This window comes from Tinamus guttatus, unplaced genomic scaffold, assembly GCF_059628265.1.
Source record: "Tinamus guttatus ecotype Peru unplaced genomic scaffold, ASM5962826v1 Tinamus_guttatus_pri_ptg000356l, whole genome shotgun sequence".
Classification (NCBI taxonomy): domain Eukaryota; kingdom Metazoa; phylum Chordata; class Aves; order Tinamiformes; family Tinamidae; genus Tinamus; species Tinamus guttatus.
This window is the reverse complement of record NW_028288890.1, coordinates 3954718-3978144: the sequence shown is the minus strand read 5'-3', so window position 1 is coordinate 3978144 and position 23427 is coordinate 3954718. Positions and strand designations below refer to the sequence as shown.

Here is a 23427-nt window from a genome sequence, read left to right as displayed (position 1 = left end):
TTCCCTCACGCTTTGGTCTCCCCCGCAGCCTGGAGCAGCTCATCTCGCCCATGGCCTTTACACCCAACAGCAGCCTGGACCCATGTGCAAAAGAGACGGTGCTGAATGCCATCAAGGAGAGCAGAAAGAGGGCTGTGGAGGAGGAGGAGGAGGACCAGGCTTTTGGGAACGACCAGGAGAGCAAGAGAAGGTAATAAATAATAATAATAATAATAAAGTAATAAAAACTGGCAGCGTAGGTCATTACCCGTGCATTGGGAAAGCTGTAGATGGGACTGGTGCCTCAGCGGTGACAAACGTGACGTACCCCAGCGTGCGCTCGCTGTGCGCTCGCACCGGCCCGCGTGGGCAAGTGCTGCAGAGAGCGTCCTGCCAGATCCCACCTGCCCTTTCTGTTGCCTCAGAAATTCCTCCAAGGCTCTTCCTCATCCTTGGGGTCAAAGGATGTGTTTTAAATTTCCGTCTGGACAAACTCATGGGTCAGGTGTGTTCTCATGTGTTGCTGGATGTTGAGAGGCCTGGAGTGTGGCTTGAGTGGAGGCTCCACTGGAGGGTTTCCTGCCTTTCAGAAAAGACTTTTGTCATCCAGGAGCAGAGCAGTGAAACTTGGCATGTCATCCTGGATCCGGGTGTCTTGATCCTTCAGTCAGCTCCAGTCTTCAAGGAGAAATGGGATCCCAGTGTCTGAGATCCAGTGTAGAAGCATCGCGCTATGAAAGAGCTCTGGGTTCCTCCTTTGTGTGTATTAACTAGCAAAAGGGAAAACAAGAAAGGCTATCTTTTGCTTTCCTAGTTCAAGGTCAGTGATTTCCAGAACTGAGCTTCAAGAAATGAGGGTGCAGTTGCTTTGCCAGGGCTCTTGGGAAGGACAGGGTGCAAGTCCTGGATGCCAAGGTCTGCTGGAGCCTTTTATAACCGCCTGGCCCGGCTCCCCTGGTTGCTGCCCTCTGCTCGCCTGCACGTGGGCAGTTTCTCGTGCCCTGCTCTGGCCATCAGCGCCGGGGCTGCCTCTCTGGCTCCAGCAGATACCGCAGAGGTGGGAGAGGAGCCGTTTGCACGGAGGAGGGCACTGCCCGAGCGCGTCAGCCCGGGTGCTGCACTGGGGCCAGCGCTCAGAGGCTGCCCTGAGCACAGGCAGGTGACTGGCCCTTTGGGGGAGCTCCCAGCTGCTCTTCCTGCTGCTGCAGTGGGAGTTGCAGCGGGTCATGCGATTTTTACATTCCATCAGTTGATAGATCTTCCATTAACCCCTATCTCAGGTTGATGGATCTGACCATGAGGAGAGCCGAGTCTCTAGGATGACATGGGACGGGTGTGCTGGCAGAATCTGCTCTCCCCTTTATTATTATTATCTCTTTTATTATTTTATTTTAATTCGCCAATATCTGACTCTGCCACAAAAGTGAATTTTAAAGGTGTTCATCACCTGGAGAGCCCAAAATAATGCTCATAGGCAAAAATTCCAGTGATCTTTGAGGGCAGAAGGGAACCTGTGGCAGCTGGAGATCATCGTGCCGCCTGGGCAGGTGGGTCGGCCTGCTCAGAGCTTCAAGGGAAGCACGTGGACGAAGGAACAGGGCTGATCTCACACCTCTGCTTCTGCTGCGGGGTTTGTTCATAAGACATTCGGACTTCGGTCATGAGAGCTGACTTGTAGGAAGGTGGGTCCAATTTTTAGCTCAGATTGTCCATGGCCCTGGCTAGGAAGAGGTGGGAAATCCAGGTTTGGGAGGTCAGGTTGATTTCAGAATGAACTGCTAAATTAATCTGAAATGTTTTTGGCTTGGAACAAGGGATGTGGGGAAAGATTGAATTAAATGAATACCGCTCTGCATAGCGGTCAGTCAGTGGGAGGAAGCAGCTAGGGATGGGAATGAGCGAGGCCAGGACTAGGTGGGAAAATAATCCGCAGCCTGGGAGAGGCTGGCAGCGTATGGATGGGAAAAGCTCTGCCCCACGTATTGGGTGGCAGGAGGAGAGCAAGGTTTGTGCTCGTGCAGCCCCTGCTCTCTGCCACCTCTTGCCCATCGAATACTCCTGCCCTCTCCCCCGCAGGCGCCACGACAGCAGTGGAAGCGGCCAGTCAGCATTCGAGCCACTTGTGGCCAACGGTGCCCCTGCCTCTCTCATACCCAAGTAAGTGCCCATCGAAGGGACTGGCGGGAGGTGGGAGGTGAATCCCTGGGCTTCTGCAAGCTCTGGAAAACATACTTCGTTTCCAGTTGTGGAGAGCAGGAGAGGTCGTGGCCTTTTCTTTTGCCTGTTGCCCACCATGTGTGCTCTGAGCACATTCCAGGGGCATTTGGGCTGTGCTGCTCTGAGGTCTTTCTCTCAGCCCTGTGCTGTGAGGAAGAGCAGAGTTGGTTACCTCAACTTCCCTGCTTCTCCAGGAGCTGTGAGCAGGTGGGGAGGTCAAAAAACTCTTTATAACCCCCTGCAGGCCTGGCTCCCTGAAGAGGGGTCTTGTGTCACACTGCCTGGATGACTGCTCCAACAAGAGGTCTCGCACCTCTTCCATGAGCTCCCTGAACACCTCGTGCGCTGGCGGGATCCCCAGCTCCGTCCGCAATGCCATCGCCAGCTCCTACAGCTCCAGCCGAGGCCTCGCGCAGGTAGGAAACAGCTTTACAGACATTCCCCCTGGAGCCTGGGGCCACGCGCAGCGCGGAGCAGCTCGACCCTCCTTTGGGATCGCCCGGTAACTCAGAGCCCGGGCTCGTAGGACGAGAGCAGCGTTGCCAGGTACCTGGCAGCAAACACCACGGGGAGTCCCCGGCGTTGCTCGGCCAGGCGGCTTCGTCTCGTTGCACATCGGGCAGGCGGCAGGGCCAGCAGCAGCAGGGAGCCATGTCACTGTCCCTCAGCACGTGCTTCTGTCCTCTTCCCCATCTGAGATGTCCTTCTTGCAGTGCTGAAGGTGGTTGGGTTTTCTCCCTCCTTAGCCCTGGCCGCTCTTTTAGGTTAGATCCAGGTGGAGGAAACAAATCTTCTTGCTGAACTTCTGCCAATCAGCTGGAGTCAGCAAGTGTGAGAGCTCTGTGTCCCAGCTCTGAGCTGAGCCCCCTCGGCAGCTGCTGAGCTGGAGGGAAAAAACACTGCTTAAAAACAGCTCGTGGATCAGGGCTACAGATCTGACAGCAGAACAGCCATGGCTCATGGAGCTCTGCTGTCTATGCAGAGCGAGGCTACCTCTGTGATCTCCAAGGAAGTTCTAGGATTTGCTCTGACTGTACTAAGTCCTAAAGCCTTTGGGGTGTTGGGTCCATCTGCCCTGAGCCAGCAGGAGATGGCCCTCTGCATTCATGGGCAGCTGGGGCAGCCAGGCAGCATCAGCCCATGCTCTGCAAAGGCAGGAGGACGAGTGTTTGCCGTGCTCTGAGCAGCAGTGTTGTCCCTTGTCCGCCCTGGGTGCCACGCTGGCTGTTGAGAGGCCAGGGGCTCTGCTGCTGAGGTGTGCTCACTCCGGGATGTGCTTTGCTCCACTGAATGTGGAGAGGAGTTACGTGGTGATACAACAGAACGGGGCAATGGACTCATTAGCTGAGGTCCTGGAAGATGACATTAACGTGCAAGGAAGGAGGTTAGAACATTTACTCTCTCCCATCTCGTGCCCTAAACTATTGCTGGTGTTTGGCTTCCAGCTGTGGAAGACGAGCGGTGTGAGCGTGTCCCCGCTGTCCAGCCCAGCGTCCTCCCGCTCCCAGACACCGGAGTGGCCTCTCAAGAAAGCAAGGTAACTAACGGCCCTTCCCGGGAGCAGCTGCTGCTCAGCCCCAGGCCGAAGGAGAGCAGCGCGTCTTTCCAGCGCTCCTGGTACCTATAGACTCCTCTCGAGGGAGTTAGGACCATCAGAGCATCTTGTTAGCAAGATGGGACTGCTGGGTGACCTGCCCGCGTGGGAACCCTGTTGATTTGCTCTTGGTTTGTATCTTCAAAACCCCCTTGGACGCAGTCCTGTGCCACGTGCTCTAGGTTACCCTGCGTGTGCAGGGGGGTTGGACTAGATGATCTCTAGAGGTCTCTTCCAACCTTAAGCATTCTATGATTCTATGATCCCTGCCACCTTGCTACACCAGGGTCCTGGTGGTAGCCCTGGAGAAGCAGAACTGCTCTACTGAGAACTGCACTATCCTGCTGTAGTACCATGTTATAGATTTAAGGAGTAAGAGCCTGCCACAAATGTAACATTGTTGTGTGACAGTGGCACAGCCTGGCTCGCCTGTCTGAAACTCGGGAAGAGCCCTGATGACAGTAATCAGGCCCTGATTATTGCAGTAATAGCGTCAAAAGTGATTCACAGGTGGCACATGCTGTGCAGGATGGCACACTGGCATTTTAGTGCCTTGCTTGGAGCTTGTGCCCTTGTTCCTCTCTCAGTTTAGAGAAGAACTTCATTCCATGGGGAAGAAACACATGTCAGAACTAAACTGCCATAACCATTTGTCTGGAAAGGGTGAGCCCTAGAAGCCCGTGGGAGATGGTGTTTCCCATGTGGGACCTCTGAATGCTGCCTGAAGCTGTCCTCAGCCCTGCGAAGCAGCACAGGTTTCCAGAGCAAGCTCTGGCCTTGGAGATGGGAGCAGCTCGTCTGCCTCGAGCTGCTTTCCAGCTGGTGCAGTGGTGTCACACAGGCACCCCTGGGCAGAGTAGGAGCCTGCAGGGGTCAGCGAGGAGCAGAGCTGTGAAACCCAGGGGTAGGGCTGCCAGGGCAGTGAGGAGCCCCTAACGCAGGCTGGGGAGTCTCCCTTAGGAAGTCCTGTCTGGTCCTTGAGCCTGGAGATGATGTTAACGCCCACCAGCTCCAGACATTATCTGGAGACCATTTCTTTGGCTGAGGCAAAGATACTGGTGGGAATCTTAGTGTGTTTGGCCTGTTCCTTCTGGGATTGAGGCCAAGTTTGGGGATTGACCCTAATTGTCTGTCTTCCCTCTGCGCAGGGAAGAGGAATCTCTTCGCTCCAACGCTTCCACTCCAGTGAAGTCAGACAAGGAGCTTCAGACTGAAAAAGGTGAGTGCCGGCTTGTACCAGCTGTGGGCCAGGTTGGATATGTCATCAGCTTGAGAAAGCAGCACGATTGAGGTGTCTCCTGGCAATTAAGAACATGCTGGTTCCAGGCCAGCAGCATTTTCTGCTGCCCTCTGAGTTTGGGTCATCCGGAGAGGAGTCCCCTTCTCCCCTTCAGAAGGGACTAACCTACTGATAGGAGTGAAGTTCCTCCTCTGCCTAGAGGCAGTTCTGACTTGTCTCTCTCTGTAGTGGTGGAGACGCCCGTGCGGAAGCAGCAGAATTCCCTGAGCTCTCCGTCCGTGTTGGGAAGCAGTGGGAAGCGCAAGCGGAAGATCCAGTTGCTGTCGTCACGCCGGGGCGATCAGCTCGCTCTGGTACGTCGCTGTCTCGCAGCCCCTCGTGCCCTCCTCTGGCGATAGAATGTGCTCACTGCAATTTCTGCAGGGCTGGGGGGAGACTGACCTGCCTGCCCTCAGGAAGGAGGCCCCGTCCTTGGCGGAGTGGGAAGTGACGCTATCCCCAGCCCCAGTGTCTGGTGGGCTGTGCGTGATTGTGCTGCCTGCTACCGGACCAGGTAATGGCCTGGGGAAGGCCTGCCGTGCCCTCAGCGCCAAGCCGGGGAGCAGAATAGGTGGGATTGGAGCTCCGCGGGAGGTGCTGTGGCAGAACCAGCTGCTTCAAGGGGCTTGCAACGGCCTGACTCCACCACACGCTCAGAGAGGTTCGTCCAGCTTCCCTGGGAAGAAGCTAAGCTGCTGCTCTTTCTTGGCAGCCCCCGCCGCCTCAGCTGGGTTATTCCATCACCTCGGAGGACCTGGATGCGGAGAAGAAGGCAGCGCTGCAGTGGTTCAACAAAGTCTTGGAGGATAAGGCTGGTAAGGACTGCGCCCCTGGGCAGACTGGGAGCACAAAGGGGCCAGCAAGGAGCAGAGCTGAGTTGGAAACCCAGAGGTGGGGCTGCCAGGGCAGTGGGGAGTCTGTGTAATGCAGGCTGGGGAGCCTCTGTAGGGAATCCTGCTTCTTCCTTGTAGCTGGAAATGCTGTTAATGCCCCAGAGTCTGCAGGGAGTTAGTGTGATGGGTGCGGCTTTCCAGCTGCAGAGCTGTGGGATATTCATGCAGCTTCCTGGCCCCTGGGGAAGCTCTGCTCACAGGTAATGCCCTGCAGTGTGTTACGGACACTGATTTCTTGCCTCTTTCCAGCAGATGCTGCCCCCAGCACCACTGCAGAGACTACGCCTCAACCCCGGCCGCTGGCGTTCACAGTGACCTCCCCAGGGCCTGCGCCTGTGGCAACAACTGCACCTGCCAGCAACAACTCGCTCTTGGACAGCCTGAAGAAGATGCAGAGCAACCAGGCTGCCCCCGTGCCGGCAGGTGAGGAGAAGAGAGTGAGCAGAGCTGGGCACGAAAGCCCCAGGAGGGGCTCTCCGTGCTCCTGTTGGGAGCTGTGCCAGCGTGGAAGGCTCGGGCTGGCTGCTGTGGGGAGGTGCTGTTGGCAGAAGGGTTGTCTGTGTATGATCCCTGTCTCTAAATCAGTTCTCTGTCCCTTTTCAGACTCTTCTGGAGCTACAGTGGTGTCTCCACCGTCTTCATCAGCACCGCAGCTGCCCGCTCCACCTGCATCGCTGGAGTCGAGCTTGTTACCTGTGACTTCTGCTGACACCAAACCTATGCCTGTATTAAGCATAACTGCCCCGTCTGCCCCTCCTGCCTCTGGGGCACAGCCTGCCAGCAGCCTGGCGAGTCCTTCATCCACAGAGCTGGGCCAGACCCCCAGCAAACCTTCCTCCTTCCCAAAGCCAAGCATCCTTTTCGGGATGCTGAGCACCCCTCCGGCCAGCCAGCCAGCAACCACAGCGCCTGCTGCTGCCCCCACCACCACAACCCCTGTTTTCAAACCCATCTTTGGAGCCCCGCTGAAAAGCGAGAGCCCCGCGCCCTGTACGACTGTTGTCTCTGCTGCGGTTGTGTCTGCAAGCCCAGGCCCTTCCTCCACATCTGCGGCCGCTACCATGTTCAAGCCTATCTTCGGCAGCGTGACAGCAGCTTCATCTCCAGCGAAGGCCTCTCCTTTCGCGTTCAAACCGACGGCACAGCCGGCCTCGGCTGCAGACCCGACAACAGCCTCCACAACCGCCCCGGCCGTGTTCACGGGCCTCCCTGCTGTCATCTTCACCACCGCAGCCACGACTGCTACCACGCTGAGTTCTTCCACAGATGCCGCCACTAAACCCGTCTTCAGCTTTGGACTCAACCCTCCTGCCTCCACCGGCCCTGCTGCCAGCCTGACTGTTACCACTGCCACGTCCACGAGCGCGTCGCAGCCGTTCCTGTTCGGAGGCCCAGCCAGCTCTGCTCCCAGCACAGACAGCAGCTTTGCAGCCTCGGGGCCCGTGTTCCAGTTTGGAAAAACAGCTCCAGCCACAGTCTCTGCCACCACCAGTGTCCCAGGAGGCTCTGCCTTTGGCCAAGCACCTTCCACCACAACTGCTCCCACCACTGCCGTGGGCTTTAGCATTTTTGGAGGCACCGCCCTGACATCCACGCCAGCAACCACAGGTCAGTCAACGTTGACGTTCGGCTCCTCAGTTACGGCTTTCGGCAGCTCTTTCAGCACGGGCGCGAAGCCCCCGCCACCGTACCTGGGCGCAGCGGCTCCGTCGGCGTTCAGCGCGGCGGCTGCGGAGAGCCAGCCGCCCGCCAGCAAGGCCCCCGCGGGCCCCGTCGCCTTCGGCCCCTCGTTCCCATTCGGAGCCCCCGCGGCGCAGCCCGCCGCTCAGACGCCGTTCGGCAGCAGCGCGCAGCCGCCCTTCGGTGCCACCAGCACCCAGGGCTCCTTTGGCACCAGCAGCAGCCAGGCAGCGTTTGGAACCACCACGTCCGTCTTCTCTTTCGGGACTGCCACCACCACCACGGCCAGCTTCGGCCCCAGCACCCAGACCACAAGCAGCAGCGGCGGCACCGCAGCCTTCGGCACCGGCCCCTCTCCGTTCACCTTCGGGGCGTCTGCCCAGCCGGGTCCCTCTGCCAGTGCCTTTGGGATCGGCACCCCCGCCCTGAGCAGCGGCTCCCCCGCCGTCTCCTTCAGCTTCGGGGCCGGGCAGAGCGGAGCAGCCTCCGTGGCGGCGCCTTTCGGCTCCTCCCTGCCGCAGAGCGCGCTGGGGGCGCAGAACCAGAGCTCGCCGTTCGCCTTCAGCGTGCCCAGCACTCCCGACAACAAACCCGTGTTTGGAGGTGAGGCCTCTCGGGGTGGAGGGAGCCGCCTTCCCCGCGGCCCTTGCTGAGCTCCTGGGCTCAGGAGCCCTCGACGGGCTGATGTTTGCGCAGGGCAGGGCCTGACCCCGTGCTCTGTTCGGGTTGCTGGTTCTCAGCCCTCAATCCTTGAGTCTGCTGTTCCTTGGCCCCTTGAAATACGGGGGCTCTCTAGCTCAGCATGAGGACTGAACCCAGCCAGATCCTTCCTGGCCCTGAAGAAGCAGCCAGGGTCTTGGCAGCATTTAAAAGCAGAGTTCCCTGGGGAGTAGAAACACTTCCCACCAGTGGTTGCAGCCCCTTCTTGCTCATTCCCTGAGGCTTTCCCAGCCCCTTCAAGCCCTTTGAACCATCTCGCTTCCTGCACAGTTGCAGCCTGCGTGCGGAGAAGCTCTTTGGTCTGGAAAGACCCAGCCTGCAAACCCTGCTGGACCTCCCTCTTGCTGGGCGGTCTGGGAGATTAAGATGAGGAAGTAGAAGAGAGGCCAACTTGTTGAATTAGAAGGAGCCCTCGGAGGTGAACAGGCTGCTCCTGGGGGGATGTATTCCTCCAGTTCATAGTGAGGGATCCCGCTGGTCGCAGGAAGAACTTGCGCCCCAAATCCAGACTCTCCTGTTGTCTTTGCTCTCAGTGGCATTTTGTTTTCCAGGAACGCCGGCTCCCACCTTCGGGCAAAGCACGCCTGTCCCGGGAGCGGTGGGGAGTGGGAGCAGCAGCCTTTCCTTCGGGACACCCAGCACTCCTGCCTCAGGCTTTGGCGGAGTCGGAACTTCCTTTGGTAAGGGATCCTCTCCCAGCCGTGCTGCTCCGTTGGGTGGAGGGATGGCAGCAGGGCCTGCGAGGGGCCATGTCCTGGACACCAGGGTTGTCCCCTGCCACTTTGGTGGTGGCTCCTGGGCTCTGGGGAGGGAAAGCCAGAGCTCTGCGGGAGGCTGGAGGAACTTAGGCAGCCTTTCTGCTTGCAGGTTCCTCGACTCCGGCGTTTTCCATCGGGGCAGGATCCAAGACCGGGGCTCGCCAGCGGCTGCAGGCGCGGAGGCAGCACACGCGCAAAAAGTAACGTGGCGAGCGGCTGGGCCCGGCGGCTGCCAGGAGCCGCCGCGCGCGGGGCCCCCTCCGGAGCGTCCCCGTGCGGGAGCGGCGCCGCCAGGGCCAGGCCCCCCTCTCCTTTGCCACCAGGAGACTGTGCTGGGTAGCAGTGACTGGGGTGGGACAGGATAAACCAAACCCTTCGTACTTGAACAGTTCCACAGCCAAGGCTGGATGAACCTCTGTACATATCTACAGCGTTTCCTCCCTCTTTTTCTTTTGCCACGTTTCATAATATGTAAATTTTCCCCCTTGCTTCTTCTAGCTGTGCCTGTGCCCTCCCCGCAGCCCCCGACACTGAGCCTGCTGCCCCACGGCAGGCAGAGCCGCGGGGTGCCGGGTCAGCCCTGGAGATCCGCTCTCCCGGCGCTGCCGAGCGGCGGGGCCTTCACCAGGTCCTGAAGCCTTTCCCTGCTGTGTGCTCTGGCCTGGTGAATGCTCTTCCTCTGCAGGATTCTGCTCCAAGCTGCCTGTTGCCATCTTGGGGCAGCGGGGGCCATAAGCGTTTCGGTGCCATAGGTGACTGATCCAGCTTCCGCGGCTGGGTGAAGACCCCCTTGTCCCACCTTAGGCCTCCCATCAACCCTCCCGCTGAGGCCTCGTGCACGGACGGCTGTGCCGGAGCATCAGGGCCCAGCGGGAGGAGCGCTGCGGGGCTGGCAGCTCGAGGGTCCTCCCGCCGTGCCCTCCCGGGGCTGACCCCGACCTGTTCTGTGTAAAGGCTTGTCTGTTCTGCTTTGTTTGTGCTCCCGTTCGATGCACTCATTGAATCGAGTTTGGAGGAAGAATTGACCCGTGTGCGTGGCGGCATGTTGGTTATGCCGGATTTGCTGTTTGGAGTTGATTTTTATGGGGCGCCCGTTCCCTCTTCAGGAGGTGGCGGTGCCCCGGCTAATTGGGTGTTGACAGTAGCATCACTGCGTGGCTACTACGGCTGGGTGAGTCTGTCCCCTCGTCGTGACCGACAGAAGGGCAGCCGGGGTGGAGGGGACGGGCCCGGGCGCCCGCCCTGGCAGCCTCTCCTCTCCTCTCCTCGTCCTCCTCCCCTGCCTCGGCTGGGCCAGGACCTTGCAGTCCTCGTGAGCTGCTGCTGGAAGGAGGCCAGAGAGGACGGCTTTCCCCTGATATCCCCTTTGGTTTTTCACTTCTAGCTCATCCCCATCCCTTTGTTTTTTTTACCAGCTCCTAAGAGCTACGGTGCTGTGCCCAAAGCCCCTGTTCCCATCCAGCCAGGAGTGGGGCTGTTCCTGGATCCGACAGGGAACTCCTGGGGGAAGAGGCTGCTGGGCCGGCTTCCCCGGGAGCCCCGGGCCTCCCCTCCCCTCCGCTCCCAGGAGCCCTTTGCTGCCGGTTTTTCTTTTTACTCTCCGAGCCGTGTGAGTGTGTGTGTCTGCCGAAGTCTAAATTAAAAAGAAAAAAAAAAAAGAAAAAAATATTTAAACATTTTTTAACAAAATAAAAATTTATTTTTATATTTAAGCTAAATTGCCTTGGAATTCCTTCAAGCTTGGTTCAGTGAGGTTGCCAGACCCCGCAGCGCTGGTGCTAGAGTTTAGCTGTGCCCTTGCAGCCTGGCGAGGAGCTGGTGACGGCCCCGGCCCTCGTCCCTGTGTCCCAACCCGCTGCGCCAGGGAAAGGCAGCGGCGTCCTGGGGGCCAGGGCTGGAGCACCCCGGCTGTGGGCCGTGACCTGCTCCTGCCAGGCTGCAGCAAAACGTCCTTATTTTAAAATGTGGTGTATGTGGATGTGACTAAACTCTTTCTTTTCTTTTTTTTTTTTTTTTTTTCCCCGAGGATGAGGAGCAGGAGCTCTTGCGCGTTACGGTGGCCAATGTGGTTTTTCTCATCTGCCAGGAAAAACCAGCAGGCAGGGGCAGGGGCGCGGGGGGCAGAGGCTGTGGCACCTCCTCTCCCTCACGGCTGCCTGGTACTGGCAGGGCTTTCCCAGCCTTCTTGCACCGGAGCGGGCCGGGGGAAGCTGGTGGCCTCCTGGAGGGCTGCTGGCCCCGCTCCCAGCAGGGCAGGTCGTGTGACCCTGGACCCCGAGGATCCGGCTGATCCTCGGGTTGTCGTGCACGTGGGCTGAGCTGCGGCATTTGCTCCCTCTCCTGAGGGCAGCTCAGCAGAGCAGGAGCCCCTGGCTCCCCGCTGCTGCTCCGTCCTCTCGTGGCCTTTGCGGGTCCCCCCGGCCGCCCCACAGGGCAGGACGGAGAGGCTCCCGGGGGCAGGTAGGGGCACAGGGGTGCCTGCGCCCTCGGGAGGGCAGGAAGGGGGCCCCGTCCCGGCCTCCAGGACCAGGCGCAGGGCTGGGATGCGGAGGGGACCCTCAGCAGAGAGCAGAGGAGCCGCCGGGGCGGAGCGCTGCCGGGCTGGATGTTGGGGCTTGTCGCCCTCCCAGGGGGGCTTTGGAAGGACCCACGTTTTGTTTCTCAGCTGGTGCATAAGGCCGGAGCCCTCCTGCCCTTTTCCAGGGCTTGGAAATGCCACAACTTGCCCAGGGCCAAAGCTGTGTCCCCTGAGGAGCTGTTCTCCCCCTGCCCCCTCTGCTGCACAGACCCTTTGGGTACCTGCTGGGAGAGAGCTGGGCCAGGGCTGCCGTATGCGGGCCGGGAGCGGGGGGGAGGCTGGGTTTTAACTCAAAACTTGGACTTGGATCATTCCTGGTGTGGTCGATGAGGACTTTTTTTTAGTGTGAATGTGCATTTTTTTTTCCCCTTGCTTGTTCTATCGTTGATTTAAAATAAAAAGACCATGTTCACGTCTGGCTCTCGTGTTTTAATTTCACTGCCAGCAGCTCCTGAGGAGGAGCAGAAGGAGGTGCCACTTTCCACCTCTCGGGCCTCTTCCTCACCTTAGAACAGGGCCTGGTGCTGAGAGAGGGACATGATTTGTTTCACTATTATTTTCCCTATTTCACCCTCCTTTTAGGGTACCTGTACAGCCGTGAGAGGGATCTGGGCAAGATGTTGCACTGTGGGAGAAGCTAGAGGCAGATTTTCGTCACTGCAGCAACAGCATTTAGGGAGTCCTCAAGCCCCCACACCCAGGCTCTAGTAAGGCAGGTTAGGGGGCCAAAGTAGTAAAACATAATTAATCCTGCTGGAGCTGTCTAGCCAGGCAGGATACCCAGCATTTCGGTATGGGGAACACCGGGACTGTTTCGTTACACCTCCCACCCCTGCCCAGGTCTGGCTTTGAGAGCCAAGTCTGCATCAGCAGGATGAGCAGTTTCCTCACCAGGGTAGCAGGGAGCTGTCTGAGCCCCCTCCGTCCTGGTAAGGGGCACGGATTTACACATGTCCACCACAACTGCAGCTGGTGCAAGGTTTTACTTCTCAGATCCACGGCAGAGAAGCCCCCCTGTCCAGGAGCAGGGACAGAGACAGCTCCACCCTTTCATGCTACTGCAGAGAGGTTTCTGCCAGAGCTTGGCCAGGTGCAGTCCTGAAAAGGCCCCTTCACTCTTTCACTCGCTGCTTTTTCCTTCTCTTCTTGCGGGCAGGCTCTGGCTGCACCCCCCTTCCTTGCTGTAGGCTGCTCTCAGCTGCTGCAGGCAGGGAGCTGAGGACAAGAGTGAACAGCCCAAGTTAAGCACCTGAGACCCTGCTCAGCCCAACACCACAGCCCCTGCAGCCTCTTTCTGTGCTCTCGATCCCCCCATCCTCCTTTCTCCCTTCTAGGTGCCCTCCAAAGCCCCACAGTGCAGGCACCCTACAGCCATCCAAGCAGCCCCGAGCCCGGTGACACCCCGGCCTAGAGGCTCCTCTCACCTGGGGACAGCAGCCTCCTCCCCGCCCCGCTCCAGCAGCGCCACGAAGAAACCCTGGGTGAGCGTTTCAGCAGGAGAGGCTCGGAGGCAGCACTCGGCGCCGGGGAAGGTGGCAAGTCCTCGGCAGGGCCAAGAAGGCAACGCATTCACCAGCCTGGAGCGCAGGACAGAGCAGGACAGCGCTGAGCCCTGTTCTGCACCATCACTCCCCTTGGCGGCACGCAGCGACGCTCCCCACCGCACGGCGCAGGGCCGAGCACGCTCCACGGCTCCTGCTGCGCCGCAGCCGCGAGCCCAGGGCACCCCTCTGCTGCAGCACGGCCTGCCCCACCTCCTCCCCGAAGCAGGCCAACCTGAAAGCCGAGCCCTGCTCCTGCAGCACGGCCTGCACCACGTCCTCGTTCTCCTCCTGGTGCAGCGAGCAGGTGGAATAGGCCAGGCGCCGGAGAGCCGGGAAGCTCAGAGCGTGGCTCAGGATCCTGCGCTGGAAGGCAGCGAGCGCCTGCAGCCGCTCGGCGCTGGGGGCGGCCTCCTCCGTGGGCAGCCGGGCCACCATCCCTGCAGGGAGAGCAGCAGTCGCCGCAGGGCCTGCGGCCGAGCACCTGCCTCGAGTCCGCTGCACTTTGCAGCAGAAGAGGTGGCCTAAGCCCCGCACGGTACCTGAGCCACTGCACGACGGGTCAAGGAGGATGTGGGTCACTTTGCTGTACTTGGAGTCCCTGGGGTCGACAGTCAGGAAGTCCTGCTGGGCCAGCTCAAAGCTGGTCACCCCGGCCCGCATTAGCATGGTGTTCATGGTGGCCAGGCGCTTGGTGTCCAGGTCAAAGGCAAAGATCTGCCTGAACAGAGTCCCAAGAGAAGAATGAATCACTCACCGCTCCAGGCTGCCCCAGCCACCAGCGGCAGCCCCAAACATCCTCTGTCTGCAGGGAGGCAGAGCTCCCACGTACGGGCGCTAGCGGAGCTGGTCCCGGGCAGAGACCCTTGTTAGAGCCTGGAAAGTGAATCTAAGCGAATCCCTGCCCTCTCAAGCCTTTCAAATGGTTATTCTCCCCTCACGACTATCAGAGCCCTTCATCCACCTGGAGAGGGTGTAAAGCCTGAGTTAGCAGGCGAGATTGCAGGCTGCAGCTTTGCTTCAGACCTGCAGCCTTCCCTTCATGCTAGCAGGGCTCCTGCAGGCCTGGAGCAACCTGCACGCCCTCCCCGGCAGCACACGCAGCCTGCGCTCACCCCTTGTTCTTCAGGATGGCAGCCACGTGGCTCGTCTTGTTCCCGGGGGCAGCACAAGCATCGATGACATGGGAGCCAGCGGCTGGACTCAGGAGGAAGGCGGGGAGGCAGCTGGCCTGCGGGAAGGTCAACAGACATCAAGGGCCTTCGGCACCACCCAACCCCCTGGTCCCTCCTCAGCTGCTGGCTCAGCTCCCCAAGGGAAGTTTTTAGAGCACCTTGCTCTCATGCCAGCTCTTCTCCCACCTGCAGCCTCTCACTCCCCAGCTCACCCACCTTGTCCTGCAGTATTATGTGCCCAGAAGTGTAGAGCTGGTTGCTGTGGAAGTCTGTCTGTGGAGGGAAGACCAGCAACTCCGGGAGATGAAGATCCAACAGGAATTTCTTCCCCGAGAGGGAGCTCAATTCCTCCACGCTGCCCACAAGCCACACACACAGGATCAATGCACAGTCCTGCCTTTGCATTCCCAAAGCTAGGACTCTCCAGAGTCTGAGTGGAGAATCCCCCTTCTTCCCATGCCCCCACTCCCCAAGTGACACATGGAAAGGTGGAAAGGGAGAAGGAAGAGCGTTGTGGTGGAGATCCCAAATCTGCCACCACAAGCATCAAGATCAACAACACTTCAACTTCCAGGATCTCTTCCCAAGGCATCATCTCTCACCAACATCCCACGAAGGGGCCTCAGGACAGCACAGAGCGATACTTACCTGGCTGCCTTGCCCAAGTAGGAGTAGCCCTGGCGCTTGAAGAAGTCGATCACGTCCTCCACGCAGGTCTTCAGGGTGTTCACGCGGACGTAGCGCGGGAGCGGGGCGGCTGGGGAGGCCACGCTGGGTCAGATGCGCGCACAGGACCCCAGCAGCGCCCTGTCCGTGCACAGGGGACAGCCCTGCGCCGCGCACAGGACCCCAGCAGCGCCCTGTCTGTGCACAGGGGACTGCCCTGCGCCGCGCACAGGACCCCAGCAGCGCCCTGCCCACACGCAGGGGACAGCCCTGCGCCATGCAGAGCCATGCGGGGCCCCGCGCCGCCCGGGCGAGCTCACCTCCCGCGCGCGCTGCCGGCGCCAGCAGGTCCTCGTTGCGGCTCACCCTGCGCTGCACCTTGAGCCGGGCCAGCTCGGCCTGCAGGCGGCCCGGTGCCGCCGCGCCAGCGCCTTCCAGCGGCCCCCGCACTTGAGGCCCTTGCCGAAGAGCAGGTCGTAGACCAGCACCTGCGGGCGGCGCGGTGAGGCCGGGCCCTGGGGGGGGGGCTTCGGCACCTCGGCTGGCGGCGGGGACGGGGCTCTGACCTTACCTTAGCCAGGTGCGGGGGCAGCTTCTTCTCGGCCTGCAGCAGCGCGGCGCCGGCCAGCACGGCGTCCCAGCACGGGCGAGTAGCGCAGCGTCTCGGCCACCAGCGCGTAGAGCTGCCGCACGTGCTGCGGGGCCGCGGCCCGCTCAGCAGCCCCATCCCGGCCCCTCTCCACGGCCCCCTGCATCCCCCCCAGCGCAGCGGCCCCGAGACCCCCGGCCCCGCTGCCCCCAGACCCCGCGGTCCTCCCGCCTCTGTGCCCCCGGGACACCGCGCTCCGGTCCCCCCCCCTGCCCGGCCTCCCCGCCCGCGCTCCACCCCGCCGCGTGTCCCGGCCCGGGCCGCTGCCGGAGCCCCCCACGCACCGGGAAGCCGCTGCTGTACACGAGCGCCTTGATGCCGCCGTCGCCGCGCTCCAGCCCGGCCAGCACGGCGGCCGCCGCGCTGTACAGCGCCATGTTCCCGCGCGGCGCCTTCCGGCAGCGCAGGGCGCCCCGCGGCCGCCAGGGGCCGCGCGGAGGCGGCGGGCCGCTCCCCGCCCGCCATGGCGGGGCCGGGCGCGGGGACCCGGGGCTCGGCCGCGTCCTCCTCCGCCGGGGGGTTTTGGGAGGCAGCTGCGGCCGGGGCCCCTTCGGCTCTGCGCTCGGCAGGGACCCGCGGGGAGGGACACGGCCCGCCGGGAGAGACGCTTCCCGACCGAGGGGAAGGGCCCGCTCCCGCCGGGAGAGAAACGTTCCCCTGTGGCGCGGGGGCCTCGCGCTGGGGCTGGCGGAGCCTCCTCTGCCCTGCCGGGACTCCCTGGGGCTCAGCCCTGCCATGGGCACCCGGTCCCGGCCCCCCGGGGGAGCCCTGGCCACGACCGTGCGGCCACCGGGAGCCAAGTGGCCCCCGCAGCCGCCGGGCTGTGTCCGCCACACAGAGCAGTAACGATCTCTGGAGAAAACGTGGCCACGCTTCACTTTTTAATAGCCACAACCTCTGGCAAGGCAAGCAGGCGATGCCACACGTTTACATCGGTCGTGTAAGCACCCAATCCCAAATGCTTGCTAGTTTTTGTGGGAGACCGCCCCTGTCTTGCAATTTTTTCTTTTAGTGGTGGCGGTGTGCCGAGGAGCACAGAGGGTCCTGCTGCTCGGGGCCCGCGCGGTTTGGTTTTGAAACGGCCGCTAACGCGTGTCTTGTGGAGGAGGAAATCGATGGGAACTGCTCCAGGTGGGTAAAGCGGGAAGCAGATCTGCTCCGGAGACGCCGGGCCACGGGCTGAACCTTGGCAGCAGCATGGCCAATGTGGGGGGATCCAGCAGCCTGATGTGGTGACGGCAAAGAAACATCACGTAATGTCTGCTGAGACAGAGCTCTGCGGGGTTACTGTGATTTAGGCACTGTAATGGCTTGATTTCAGAATAAAGCCAGCAACACTTAAATCCGTAGTAATTGGTAGTAAAACGCATAGTCCATGGTCGATATTTTGCCTAACCTTCTTTGAAGCTCTCTGGCTGCTGCTTTTAAGACACGCATTTTCCTCTCCCAGCAGCACCGAGAGCCGCTGCAGAGCGCTGCAATGGCCTGTCCAGGTCTGACTGCGCTTCTGTTTCCTCAGCCACGGTGTCTGCCAGCAATCAGCTCCTCTAATGCAAAATCTGGTTGTTTAGAAGAAGGGCAGGTCATTGGAGACCACCCTTCCTCTCATGGGGATGCTTACAGCTTGCCTTTTCTAGCCAGCATTCATTTCTCCATAGGGAGATCTTTGCGGCCAGGTGTATTTCAGTTCTGCCTCTTAGGCTGAGGATGGGTTTTCATGGATCAGGACTGTCGTTTTGTTGTTAGAGGAGACTGGAAGGACCCTTCCTGGGTTGCTGAATTGTCTTCTCTAGTGAAACAGGTTCCACATCAAACAACCCTGTCCACAAAATGACTTTTGTCTGCTCTAGGAGGGGGACCAACTACCAGTGCAGGTCCAGAACAGCCCGTTGGTGTTTGGACAGAAAGAGGTGGCAGGAATAACGCTGGGGACAGGACCTAAGGCAGGCACTAGGCCTGAACCCCCTCCCCACCAAAAGTGGCACTGCAGGCAGCTTTGCTAAGTGACAGATTCCTTTTGTGAAGGGTCCAAGAACCTTTCTCCATGTCCATCCCATAGCTGAGGTGGCACCCCAGGAAGGCAAGCCGCAGTCTTTCGTGGGCAGTGGTCCATCCTACTGGACACACTACGGTTTGGTGGGTTCCTCGGGGGTAGGATGTTTGTAGGGCCCGGGGGGGTGCTGGCTCATGGCAGGCGTGGGCAGGATGATGGGCACGGAGTAGGGCCCTCGCTCTGGCCAGCACAGGTCCACAATAGGGTAGAGCTGGCCCTGGAACTCCGCCTGGAAGGTGTAGATGGGGCTGAGCTCGTCAGGGCTGTCAGCATTGTAGAAGGTCAGCTCTCCCTTCTCATAGTGCAGATAGATGCCGATGCGCTGAGGTCGGGCAGTCAGGGGTAGGGTGGCCCGGGGGGTGGTGAAGGCCTCGTAGACTTTGCCTTCCTTTAGGCCAATGAGCCACACGCCGTGCTCAGGAGACTTGCTGAGCTTCCCTTTGCGGCTCACCGTACCCTTGATGATGCCCACGCGCCAGTGGTTCCGGGTGCCCACGATCACCTCCCAGTAGTGCTGACCACAGGAGAAGCCCTTGCTGGTGAGAATGCAGTTGCTGGAGTTGAAACGCTTGGGGTTGCTGTCCCGGCGCTGGTACAGTCCGCACTGCACCACTGTGTCACCCTTGAAGAGCTCCAGGAGGGGATGTGCAGTCACGGGGTCCAGCTTCAGCATCTCTGGAGCTAAAAAGAAAGCACTCAGACACACTAGCAGGCAGCAGGCCTGGCCCTGGGTGATCCCAACACGGTTGTGAGGGCCAGGGACAGCCAGACAAGCTGGCCCTGCTGAACTTCAAGCAGCTGCACTTTGCCAGAGCAGGCTGTTATCAACATGACCGGGCCAGTCTTTGCTCCAGGAGCTCTCCTGGCAGCAAGGGGTCGCAGCCACATCCAGAGAGCGGGACAGAGCTGGGGGCAGCGGAGCAGCCTGTCCCAGCAGCTCCCACCAGCAGGCCAGGCTGGGGCGATCACCCAACACCACCTCCTGGGGTGACACCGGGGCAGGTCGGTACCTGGCAGCACGCGGCGGTGCAGGCGCTTCCACACAGTCATCTTGATGTCATCTTGATGGAAACACGGCTTGAAGGAAACAGGGCTGAAGATGCCTTCTCCCAGCTGCAGGCTGGGAAGCGCTGACCTACAACGACATGGGCAGCTATGACACAGGTGACAAGGATGGCGTGTGACCTTTTCTCACCTGGCTGCTGTGTAGGATGGTGCCACTGTTACCTCCCCAGCTGCTCTTAGCTTCCTCTGGGGCTGCAGGCATGGGCCCAGCCCTGGCTCTGACACGCTCTACCTCAGCCCTGCTGCCCGCAGGGATGAGCAGGGCAGCACGTCTTGGCCAGGCTGTCCCAGCGGTGCTGGGCTGACCACGGGCCTGGGCCCACCAGGCCCAGTGCAGAGGCATTGCTGCCCCATTGGTGCTCTTTGCTGCTGGGTGCCATCACTCACCTGAACTGGGAGGAGCTGTATTTCTGGAAAAAAGAAAAAGAAAAGAGAGAGTTGATGCTGGGAAATTTCCAGAACAGCAGCTCTTCTGCCTGCTCACAGCTCTGCACATTCCATGGGCCAGAGATGCCAGTGGTCCCCTTTCATGGGAGAACTGAGGGCACCATCCTTTGTGGAGGGGTATGTTCCAGGACAGGTCTCTCCCACCTACAGAAGACCCTGTTTGGACAGAGGGCACCTGCTTCTCTTCTTTGGGGTGCCAGACTACACTGGATGGCCGTACCTGCTGCCCAGGGATGTGCCCAGTGGGGTTGCAGGCTGCAGAGCCTGGCTGGCCCTCACCACCTTTGCCAGGTGATCCCTGATGAGCACGCTCACCCGGATGAAATCAAGTTGGCTTTCATTGTTGAGCATCTCCAGCGAGCTCTCCATCTCCTTCAGCCTCTGCAGGGCATCTGACGTCTGCTTGACCTGGGCCTCAATGGAGGTGATGAGCTGGGTTGCCTTCCCTTCGACGCTCTCCAGGAAGGTGGCCTTCTCCTCGTCAATGAACCTGTGCAGCTCCTGGAACTCCTTGCGGGTCACACACTTGAAGACGTCTGCCTCATTCTGCAGGGAGAGAGCACGCAGTTGTGCTGGACCAATTTGATCCTTCACCTACATCTGCTTTTTAGTTTCAGAAATTGCACCAGCAAAGTCTACGTGTTCCTGTAAGCTGCTCTCTACCCGCTTTCCAGGGCAGTCCTTCGCAGAAAGCCTGCAGAAATGCTTTCATCCTGCTGTCCTCAGAGGCTTATCTCCACAGTACCCCTGGTTCACACCTCTCCCACCCTAGGTTTTGATTTCCTGGTGTGTCAACCAGCTTCATCAGAGCCCAGCTTCAACAGAGCCCTTGGATTGCTGCGCTTCAAGGGAACAACCTGTGGCCTGAACCAAGGGGGAGACAGTGAAGTTACAGCTTCATTTGGCCTCAGGCCTTCCAATGAGCCCTGCTGGGAAGTTTTAGCCTGAGGAAGGATGCCAGGAGGTCCCTAGGAGGAGCCTACAGCAGAGAAAGGCAACATGCAGCTAAACCAGGCATGAGCTCAATATGAAACTGTCAGCATTGCCCTCCCTAGCTGGGAAACCGGTCCTGAGCAGGGTGTTTTTTACCTGTTATCTCAGCACCTCCAAGGACATTCGGTCAAACCAGCTCTAAGCTCTACTCCTGCCAGGGGGCTGAGTGCCACCAGGGAAGGCTGCGTCACCACTTCCGAAAACAGGGCTGGGCCACCACAGAGTGCTGCATCACCCCAAAACCAGACCCTGTTTAGTCCCTCACTTTCATGGAGAACAGCAAACCCAGGGAAAAGAGTGGAGGACAAGCCATGTCTGCTACCTCAGGGAAAGGAGAGGCAAAGGGACCCAGCAGCAGGGGTTGTCCCAGCAGCTGCGTGGCCAAAAAAAGGAGCCCGGGAAGCGAACTCCCTTGGCGTGTAGCACTCACTGCGATGCGTATTTTGTTGTTGATGAGCTTGCTGAACTGTTCATCCAGGTTCTTCTTGCACTGGTGGACGTCAGTGAGCAGCACAGACAGCTCCTCCTGCAAAGGCAGTGGATCTCTTTAGTGGGGCACCCTGTGCCAGCTGGCGGGATCACAGGCCATGTCCCATGCCTGTCCCTGAGGAACGGGTGGCCCTAGCAGACCGTGTTCTCCTAAACTTCCCAAGAAAAGCACGGCCCAGCGCTGAGAGCGCCTGGGAGCGCCCTGCTCATCTTCACTGACGTAGAGGAGCTGGGGGTGCCAGAAGCAGGACAGCACCAGGCCACAGCCCGGACTGGGATGCTGCCAACCAAAGTACCCGTAGCAGGACCACTGCTAAGGTGTCTCCACTCCTGCTCCCAGCCCTCCAGATCCTTTCCCCTCCGTATCTTCCCCACTTGTTCAGGCAGCATCTTCCACTCCGTGGTGGCTCCACAGCAGCTGAGCAGGAGGCGAGCGGGCTGCCAGCCCGCCCCGGGCCCACGGCATCCCGTCACTGCTGGTGCCAGGGGCCTGGCTCCCTGTGCTGCTGCTGCCTCCCAGTCTTATCTCCCCAGTGTCAGGAGCTGAGAGGACCGGTGGCCCTGTGCTTTCATGTGACGCCGACCAAGGGACTGGCTGTTTACTTCAACTGCCTGAGGCCCCTGTTTTTCCTGCTCTCCTGCAGCACCTCGCCTTAGCCCTTATCTCCAGACTCCTTTTGATGGTATTTGAAAGCAGTCTTGAAAGGCCACCCTGCTCTCCCTGACCCTCAGCTCTCCCCATGGTGGCTTAGCCACCAAAGCTGAGCTCATTAAGCTAGGGACATGCTGAAATAGTGCCTCAGAGAGGGCTGCCCCCTGCCCAGGGACCATGCCTCATCTCTGGCTGTGCCACCAGCCCATGACACCAACACCAGCGTCATTTCCAGCCTGCCCTGTGAAGGGCAGGGGCCACCTGATCAGCAGGGCTGAGATTGCTCCAGGTGCCCTAACGCCCTCCCCGGGGAGTCCTCGCCAGCCAACCTTCATCCGGCAGTAGGTGGTGGAGATGGGGGTGATCCTGTGCTGGCGGTGGCTGCCGATGGTGCCGCACAGCCCGCAGATCACCTCTTGGTCGTCCTCGCAGAAGAGGCTCAGGGGGTTGTGGTGGGCCGGGCAGGACTCCGGGGCGGCCTCGGCCTCGCCGCGGCTCTGCAGCGCCTCGATGACCCGCGCCAGCGTGACGTTGGGCGGCGAGGCGCTGCAGTCCACGCGCTGGCGGCACACGGGGCACAGGAACTGCCCGGGCAGCTCGGAGGACAGCGACACCACGCAGGACTTGCAGTACGAGTGCCCGCACTGCAGCATGAGCGGCTCCTTGAACACCTCTAAGCAGATGGGGCAGAGGAGCTGGTCCTCCAGCTCGTCCATGCTCATCTTCCGAGCCATCCCACCTTCCAGCACGGTGCACGCAAGCGGAAGGGACCTGGCCTGGGAAACACAGACAGGAGATCAGTCCTATTGCAAGGGGCAAAGTAAGCACAGACGAGTAAGACAGAGTTCACCACTTGGGGGAGGTCAAACAGAGACCCCTCAAACACTTTCTAGCTCAGGCACTTGTGAACTCGTTGCTATGCTCCAAGCAAAGTCTGAGATGGTGCTTTGAGTCTGAGCATCTCTAGTGGTTCGAGCCCTGCCGACACGGATGCCCATCTGGGTCTGCCAGATCTGCCTGAAATGGCAGCGGGTGCCACCAAGCTGACGCCCACCTGGGACCTCTGCCTGGCAGCCGTGTCAGCCTGGAGCCCCCCTCGGGGTACCTGTCTGTATCCTAGGCTGAGACAGAGCCAAGAGGAATTCTCTGCTGAAATATATATATATATATATTTATATAAGGATCCTGGTCTCTCTGAATTCCTGTAGGTCTTGCTGGGCTCACTGTCTCCTCCTCAGAAGGACCAGCATTAATGCAAGTTTCTAAGCAAAAGCAGACAGAAATCACCATCAGAGCCCAATGCTTGTCCGTGCTGCACAGCAAATGCCTCCTTCCAAGCTGCTAGAGCCAGCGCCACGCTGCCACGGCACAGAGGGCATCAGCATCGGGACAAGCAGCCCCAGCCCTGGAATTGGCATTGTTCTCCCAAAGCAAGTTCTTCCACTGCTCTGCTACTGTTCCCACTGCACTGCTACTCGGTTCTTTGCAGTGGAAAACACATTAACTTGCTGGTGTTTCCTATAGCAATGATGAATGCAGGGCAGTGTGGTACCTGTCTGCTCCTGCCCCAAAAGACACGCGCCAGGGTGCCCTGAACACACCGGAGAGAGGGCAGGTAACAAAGCTCCTACAGCCTCCTCACTCACACGGAAATAAACCCAAAGGTGAAAACTGAGACTCGATCCCTTCTCCAGAGAAGGGGAAGGCCGCAGCCTCAGATCAGCTTTGAGCATACACTGCTTATCCTCCACGTGGGGAATCGGTGGGGAACCAAGCAGGAAAGGTTCACATTTCAGCTCCTGGCTAGTCAGACCCCCAGCGGAGGCTGTACACGAAGGTAGCTCGAGCTGCTCCCTCCGCTCGCAGACACCTGACAGCCACCCGGTCATCGAGCAACTCACTTGTCCGGTGCCCCGGCTCCACTCCTGCTGGCTTACCAAGCCCAATGGATGCCACTTGTCTCCTCCAGGCCAAGCCGAAGGTTTCAGCCCCCGCTGGC

At 60.0% G+C, this 23427-nt stretch overlaps 3 protein-coding genes across 4 annotated transcripts; 1 reads left to right on the top strand and 2 right to left on the bottom strand.

Moving 5' to 3' along the window:
• On the top strand, positions 1 to 9338 carry POM121 (POM121 transmembrane nucleoporin). Of its 2 annotated transcripts, none has more exons than XM_088530116.1 (11): positions 1 to 190; positions 2056 to 2136; positions 2441 to 2612; positions 3642 to 3733; positions 4939 to 5009; positions 5259 to 5383; positions 5782 to 5884; positions 6215 to 6385; positions 6566 to 8245; positions 8914 to 9042; positions 9230 to 9338. In XM_088530116.1, exons 1-11 carry the CDS (start codon positions 51 to 53, stop codon positions 9322 to 9324), a joined length of 2859 nt encoding a protein of 952 aa, XP_088386242.1. In that variant the 5' UTR covers positions 1 to 50; the 3' UTR covers positions 9325 to 9338. The 2 variants fall into 2 exon arrangements, with proteins under 2 accessions (XP_088386242.1, XP_088386241.1); XM_088530115.1 differs by having other exon boundaries at positions 6212 to 6385.
• A 3407-nt stretch (positions 9339 to 12745) lies between these two features.
• NSUN5 (NOP2/Sun RNA methyltransferase 5) lies at positions 12746 to 16106 on the bottom strand. Its single transcript, XM_088530114.1, is given in 12 exon segments — positions 12746 to 12913; positions 13123 to 13275; positions 13475 to 13679; positions 13782 to 13960; positions 14355 to 14470; positions 14631 to 14769; positions 15063 to 15185; positions 15412 to 15490; positions 15493 to 15568; positions 15652 to 15717; positions 15719 to 15775; positions 16014 to 16106. Coding segments are annotated over 12 exon segments (1389 nt in total). The 3' UTR covers positions 12746 to 12810.
• Positions 16107 to 17793: 1687 nt separating this feature from the next.
• Positions 17794 to 22171, bottom strand: TRIM50 (tripartite motif containing 50). The gene is made up of 6 exons (XM_088529991.1): positions 21758 to 22171; positions 20718 to 20813; positions 19610 to 19840; positions 19235 to 19257; positions 18793 to 18917; positions 17794 to 18463 (listed from the first exon to the last, which is right to left on the bottom strand). The coding sequence occupies exons 1-6, from the start codon at positions 22160 to 22162 to the stop codon at positions 17856 to 17858; spliced, it is 1488 nt and encodes a 495-aa protein (XP_088386117.1). The 5' UTR covers positions 22163 to 22171; the 3' UTR covers positions 17794 to 17855.
• Positions 22172 to 23427: the final 1256 nt, after the last annotated feature.

What these genes read in the sequence shown, in the direction of transcription:
- TRIM50 (XM_088529991.1), bottom strand. Translation starts at nt 22,162, where the DNA reads ATGGCTCGGAAGATGAGCATGGACGAGCTGGAGGACCAGCTCCTCTGC. An exon ending in ACAACAAAATACGCATCGCA is followed by an intron (nt 19,841 to 20,717) that starts GTGAGTGCTACA and finishes CTCTCCCTGCAG; the next exon opens with AATGAGGCAGACGTCTTCAA. An exon ending in TACAGCTCCTCCCAGTTCAG is followed by an intron (nt 18,918 to 19,234) that starts GTGAGTGATGGC and finishes ATGTCGTTGTAG; the next exon opens with GTCAGCGCTTCCCAGCCTGC.
- POM121 (XM_088530115.1), top strand. Translation starts at nt 51, where the DNA reads ATGGCCTTTACACCCAACAGCAGCCTGGACCCATGTGCAAAAGAGACG. An exon ending in GGGGCGATCAGCTCGCTCTG is followed by an intron (nt 5,384 to 5,781) that starts GTACGTCGCTGT and finishes CTTTCTTGGCAG; the next exon opens with CCCCCGCCGCCTCAGCTGGG. An exon ending in GGCTGCCCCCGTGCCGGCAG is followed by an intron (nt 6,386 to 6,565) that starts GTGAGGAGAAGA and finishes GTCCCTTTTCAG; the next exon opens with ACTCTTCTGGAGCTACAGTG.